Source organism: Nothobranchius furzeri, chromosome 1 (genome assembly GCF_043380555.1).
Source record: "Nothobranchius furzeri strain GRZ-AD chromosome 1, NfurGRZ-RIMD1, whole genome shotgun sequence".
Taxonomy (NCBI): domain Eukaryota; kingdom Metazoa; phylum Chordata; class Actinopteri; order Cyprinodontiformes; family Nothobranchiidae; genus Nothobranchius; species Nothobranchius furzeri.
In genome coordinates, this window is record NC_091741.1 from 92,896,084 (window position 1) to 92,902,274 (window position 6,191).

Below are 6,191 nucleotides of genomic sequence, written 5' to 3' on the forward strand. Positions count from 1 at the left end.
ACAGGAACCAGGCACGACCTTGGTGGATCCAAAGGTCATGGAGAAAAGGACAAACGGCAGCATCTAGCAACACCACCCACGCCCAGCGTGGAAAAACAACCAAGCTGACTTGAGCTTCACCTGCTGACCAGAACGCCTCCCCCTGCGGCGGTAATGTAGGTGGATTTCTATCCATAATGATTTGATTCCACAAAGTCTAAAAATGAACAGCATAAATCCAAAAGTGTCTGACAGTTGTATACTACTTTAGCATTTAGCGGGAGAGCACTCCATCAGAGCAGTTCACTGTGATTTTACTCTCAGAGGCTCTCTCTCTGTCTAAGTTGCTGTCTGTCACTAAACTATAGAAATTATGTGTGGATGGCTTTAAAATAAATGCAAGGTTTTCGTTCAGAAAACATTTCACATTACCTTTCTCTCTAGTCTCTGTCCTCAATATTTGTTATGGTAACAATTGTATACATGTTGGAATCCTCTAATATCACGTTTGATTTCCACATAACATTATTTAAATTTCTCCATTTTCTGAGTTTACATTAAATATCTTCCAGACATGTTCCTGCGTGTCAGTGACAGAATATGTTATTTTACTGTTGGAGCCTTCATCTGCATCTGATGCTGTAACTGTAGCAACAACGGTGCCTTTAGGTGAGTTTTCAGTAACTGTAGCTTTGTATGTTTTCTGTGTAAAAACAGGAGCATTATCATTAGCGTCTAAGACTGTAATAACAATCTGCATCGTTCCTGAACCCTGCGGCTCTCCTCCATCTACAGCCTGTTTCCATCAGCGCTGTTGTGGAGCTTCAGAGCAAACTTATCTGATGGTTTTAAATCATACTTTTTTACCCCATTAATTCCAACATTGTCATCCACCACTTTCTAGAACAAATGTTGCCCCAGTTAAAGATGGCTAAATATTTCCCGAGGGCTGTTTTTCGTGTTCTTTTAGCATTATGGCGGTGTTACAAAGGAGGTAGTGCTTCATACATGCACACAATACTCCAGACTTAAGTCAGCAGCGGCCCTAAGGGTCAAAAACACCGAAATGCTTAGAATTTAATCAGATGCATGAGACACAGGAATCATGAACCTTAAATATTAAATACATAATTAAAAACATACAGTTAACAATTAAACATCTAAAGCCAAGACAGCAGAGATTTAAGTGTTAAACATGTATATATTAAAATATTATAGGGCACAACACACATCCTCAGATAGTGTAGTTTCACAGCTTCATGTTTGTTATTCAATACATCTGAAGATCAACAATAATTATTCACACAGAGATAAAAACATGTCAAATTCTGAGTTGCCAAACTTGGCCAGAACTCATATCATTGTGGGTTATTAAAACATGATTTACTTCCCGATTAGTTCAGTTTCTTGCTGACCCTCGAACCGGCCAATTTGGGAAAGAAGCATTTTTGAAACCATCTTCTTCTTTGACCTCCTGTCAAAGCCTCTCTGCAACGCTGCGGATGATACCAGACAACCTGCTCTTCTAAGAGTCAAGCATTCATCAATCTTAGATGCAAATAAGCGTTCCTGCTTTCGACCTTCAACTTGAAGGATCTCAGACTTGACGGGTCTTATCGGAGCTATCTACGGGTTCCTGATATCAGAGGTTTACTCCATGGCAGTGACCATCGACTCCCCAGATCGAACGAGAACCTCCACACCAAAGGTGTGTAGACTTAGCACGGCAGATTGCATCTGATACTGTTTTTAATAAACAACTCTCTAGTTTAGAACCAAACAACAAATTATTTTACACCCAGATTTCACAATTTCTCTCAGATACAAAGAACGGTTGCTACAACACCTCACATCCACCACATCACATCACATTATTCATATCTTGTCATGTATAAATCGTTAGTTTAGAAAAAATAATTAAATTATTTTATAAACCACATACCTGACTCTGTCTGAATTAATACGAAGTGTGTTTATGGTCCCTAAAGATGCAAAAAACCCTAGAATCTTCTGATGAAACTTTCAAAGATCAATCAGGTTCATATTTTATATTTACATGGAATAATCCCATCTTATTGGTCATAATTAATATGTACTAATTGCTACAGATGAAAGATGACATGGATTACCAATGTATTGCTTTTGAACTTTCATGACAAGCTGTTAAAATAATCTATAATATAAAATCTTGTGGGTGGAATGTTAAAAGACAACTAACCTCTAAAGGAGAGTCAGGCTCATCCAGGATGCTCTTCTCACCCTGCATCCTCTGCATGGTTCCTGTAGAACTGGGGTCCATTACCAACACGTTCTGACTAGCAGCTCTGCCGAACTTACAGTCACTCTTTCTGGAGTCAGTGGTCCTGCACACCTCGTAGTTGTACACATGTTGGAGAGTTCCTGTCCCCAGCGTGTCTGAGTAACGTGGTGGATAATATGGAATGACAGGGAGGCTGGAGTGATACAGGATGCGAGACTGTCTCCATCTGTAGATTTTCACTGAGATGATAACCACTAAACTGGTGATGAAGAGGAAGGAAACTACAGCCAGAGCCAAGACTAAGTAAAAAGTCAGGTTGTCATTGTACTCCTTGTCGTGTGTAGAGTCAGTGAACTCCGACAGCACTTCAGGGAAGCTGTCCGCCACCGCCACGTTAACAATGACTGTAGCTGAACGAGAGGGCTGGCCGTTGTCCTCCACTATAACAGTCAGTCTTTGTTTCACAGCATCTTTATCAGTCACTTGACGGATAGTTCTGATTTCTCCATTCTGTAAGCCCACTTCAAACAGCGCCCTGTCTGTGGCTTTCTGCAGTTTATAGGAGAGCCAGGCGTTCTGTCCAGAGTCCACATCAACAGCCACCACTTTAGTCACCAGATAGCCCACTTCTGCTGAACGAGGCACCATCTCAGCCACCACGGAGCCTCCAGTCTGGGCCGGGTACAGGACCTGAGGGGGGTTATCGTTCTGGTCCTGGATCAGTATTTTCACAGTCACGTTGCTGCTGAGAGGAGGAGAGCCTCCATCCTGCGCTTTCACGTGAAACCGGAAGTCTTTGATCTGCTCGTAGTCAAAAGAGCGCACTGCGTGGATGACTCCGCTATCAGCACTAACGGACACATATGAGGAGACCGGAACTCCGTTAACGGAGGAGTCCTCCAGTATGTAAGAAACACGGGCATTCTGGTTCCAGTCAGCGTCTGTGGCTTTCACTGTGAATATAGAGAGACCTGGTGTGTTGTTTTCTACAATGTAGGCCTCATATGAGCTCCTCTCAAAGACAGGCGCGTTGTCGTTCACATCAGAGATCTGTAAGGTGAGAGTGACGCTGCTGGAGAGGGAGGGCACTCCTTCATCAGAGCAGCTCACCGTGACGTTATATTTAGAGGCTCTCTCCCTGTCTAACTCGCTGTCTGTCACTAAACTGTAGAAATTATTTGAGGATGACTTCAAAATAAAAGGAATATTTTCATTGATGAAACACTTTACAAGCCCGTTTTCTGCGGAGTCTAAATCTTCAATATTAATCATTGTTACGACAGTATCTGGTTTAGCGTTTTCAGATATTACATTCGATTTGGACATAATTCTAATTTCAGGCTTGTTGTCATTAACATCCATAATCTCCACTATTAATTTTGAAGAGTCTGTCAGTCCACCGTTATCACTAGCAAGTACATTTATTTGAAAACGTCTCGCTATCTCAAAATCAATATCATCAATCAGTGAGATTTGTCCAGTTTCCTCACTTATCTTAAACATTTTCCTCACATTGTCAAATGTGTTTGTAATCGAGTATGTTATTTTACTGTTAGAGCCTTCATCTGCATCTGATGCTGTAACTGTAGCAACAACGGTGCCTTTAGGTGAGTTTTCAGTAACTGTAGCTTTGTATGTTTTCTGTGTAAAAACAGGAGCATTATCATTAACGTCTAAGACTGTAATAACAATCTGCATCGTTCCTGACATCTGCGGCTCTCCTCCATCTACAGCCGTTAACACCAGATTGATCTGCTCCTGCTTCTCTCTGTCTAAAGGCTTCTGTAAAACCATCTCTACGTTTTTGTTTCCATCAGCGCTGTTGTGGAGCTTCAGAGCAAAATGGTCTGATGGTTTTAGTAAATAGTCTCGCAGACCATTTATTCCAACATCATGATCCACCGCCCTTTGCAAAACAAATACTGCTCCTGTCACTGCAGATTCGCTAATTTTGAATTTCATCTCATCCTTTTCAAATGTCGGTGTGTTATCATTAACGTCCGTGATGTGGACTGTAACCGTATAAAATTCCATAGGATTTTCTAGAATTATCTGGAAATCTAAAGCACAAAGCGCCGTCTCTGCGCACAGCGCCTCTCTGTCGATCCTCTCCTCGACGAGGAGGACTCCTCTCTCCCTGTTCAGCTCGACGTACTCCTCCCTGTTTCTACTAAAAATCTTTGCTTTTCCAGAGATCAACCGTTTAATCTCTAAACCCAAATCTTGCGCTATATTTCCAACCAAAGAACCCTTGGGCATTTCCTCTGGAATTGAGTAGCTGGCTTGCCCGGCCGTGGAGTCGAGAAAAGACAGTAAGATGAACAACAGGCCCACCTCCCGATTCATTGTTCCGTCCGATTTCCCCTTCTCCGTCTCCGTTATTATATAGAAAACTGCAGTGGATTAGAAATCCATGGTCGATGTCCTGTAAATGCCCACGTTATTAAAACAAAAGCTGAAAGGAGAATTCTCCGTTAAACGCTCCGGTGATCCACCGCGAGAGCAACCCAGTGTCGACTGCCAAGCTGCCTTTTTGTTATGAAGAAATTAAATGGGAGGTTTAACTAAATATGTGGATCCTACTTCAACACGCTGGTCAACAGCGGCCCTAAGAGTTCACAACAGAAAACTACACAATATCAGGTGACGTGCAGGGCAGCAGAAACCTCTAACTAGGAACTGAAACACATCTGCTGCATGACCTTATTAATGATGTGGCTATAAGTCATTTTAATCTTCACTATATGTATTCTTTCACTGGACACAATGAAATCATAATAAAGAAGGAAATAAAGGTATTAACTCAATGGAGCTTGCATTAAAAAGGTCTTCAGTTATTTAAATACGGTTGAAGTAAGAAAACAGGAGTGTCATTTATGCGTTTGAGATGTATTATGCAAATAAAAACATATAACATTAACATATATTACTGCCAAATTATTTATTCAGCAAGAAAAAAGACAGATCTTTACAGTTTTGCAGATTTTAGTCTATGAGACTCCCTTCTAAATTTAGAATTTAGTCCAATTATTATTATCATTATAAATACTACTACTACTACTAAATAATAATAATAATAATAATAATAATAATAATAATAATTATTATTATTATTATTATTATTATTTTTATTATTATTATTATTATTATCATCATCATCATTATTATTATTTTAATGAATATAATATCACAAATATAAAATAACGTTTTTAACAACAAAAAATTTAATATTAAGTAAATAGTTGGTCTCACAACTTTAAAAAACACAGCTGGATTAATTGGACTTCATAATTATGCATTTTAAAAAGTAATATACTAACTGAAGTTTATTCATTTTCTTCCAAGATGTAAAATAAATACAATTTCATGCAATACCTGTTTGTCCTCAATCAGACTATTCTAAAAAAATGCAAAATAAATAAATAAATAAATAAATAAATAAATAAATAAATAAATAAAGGTGATGAATTAATACTTTGGTCAAATCATGGGTCTTCAACAAGTGGCTCGGGGGCCACATGTGGCTCTGTGGAAATTCTTAATAGCTCTTGATGAATTTGGCTAGTAATGATAAAAATGCAACAGTTGGTTTTAAAAATGATGTGGTTTAAGCTGCTTTCCAGTTTTCTTATTTCCTTTTTTGTGGATTATTTCTATTCAATTTGCAAAACACAAAGACACAATAAAGTTCCTGTATTATTTTAGGTCTATTTATAATGATAAATGACCCACATTTGTATAGAGCCTTTCAGAGTCAGGGGACTCCAAAGCGCTTTACACTACAGTATATCATTCATCCATTCACACACATTATGTTGTTTTACATAATCTTCTGCAAATATCAACATTACATAGACAGACATGTCCATACCACTCTTGCAAATGTTTATTCTTTCTTAAATTTAAAACTTAGTAATAGAAACACATTTTTTCATGTTGAAATAGTTGTCAC

General features: G+C 38.8%; 2 protein-coding genes across 15 annotated transcripts in view; both read right to left on the reverse strand.

The window, feature by feature from the left end:
- Window positions 1–6,191, reverse strand: part of LOC107376386 (protocadherin gamma-C5) — a 344,488-nt gene that overhangs the window by 121,701 nt on the left and 216,596 nt on the right. The gene's annotated exons all lie outside the window — the stretch shown is intronic.
- Window positions 738–5,292, reverse strand: LOC107396878 (protocadherin gamma-A2). Its single transcript, XM_015976723.3, has one exon. The coding sequence runs from the start codon at window positions 4,583–4,585 to the stop codon at window positions 2,153–2,155; it is 2,433 nt and encodes an 810-aa protein (XP_015832209.3). The 5' UTR covers window positions 4,586–5,292; the 3' UTR covers window positions 738–2,152.

Bases quoted from the DNA above. Each gene is read 5' to 3' on its own strand.
- LOC107396878 (XM_015976723.3), bottom strand. From the start codon at position 4,585: ATGAATCGGGAGGTGGGCCTGTTGTTCATCTTACTGTCTTTTCTCGAC.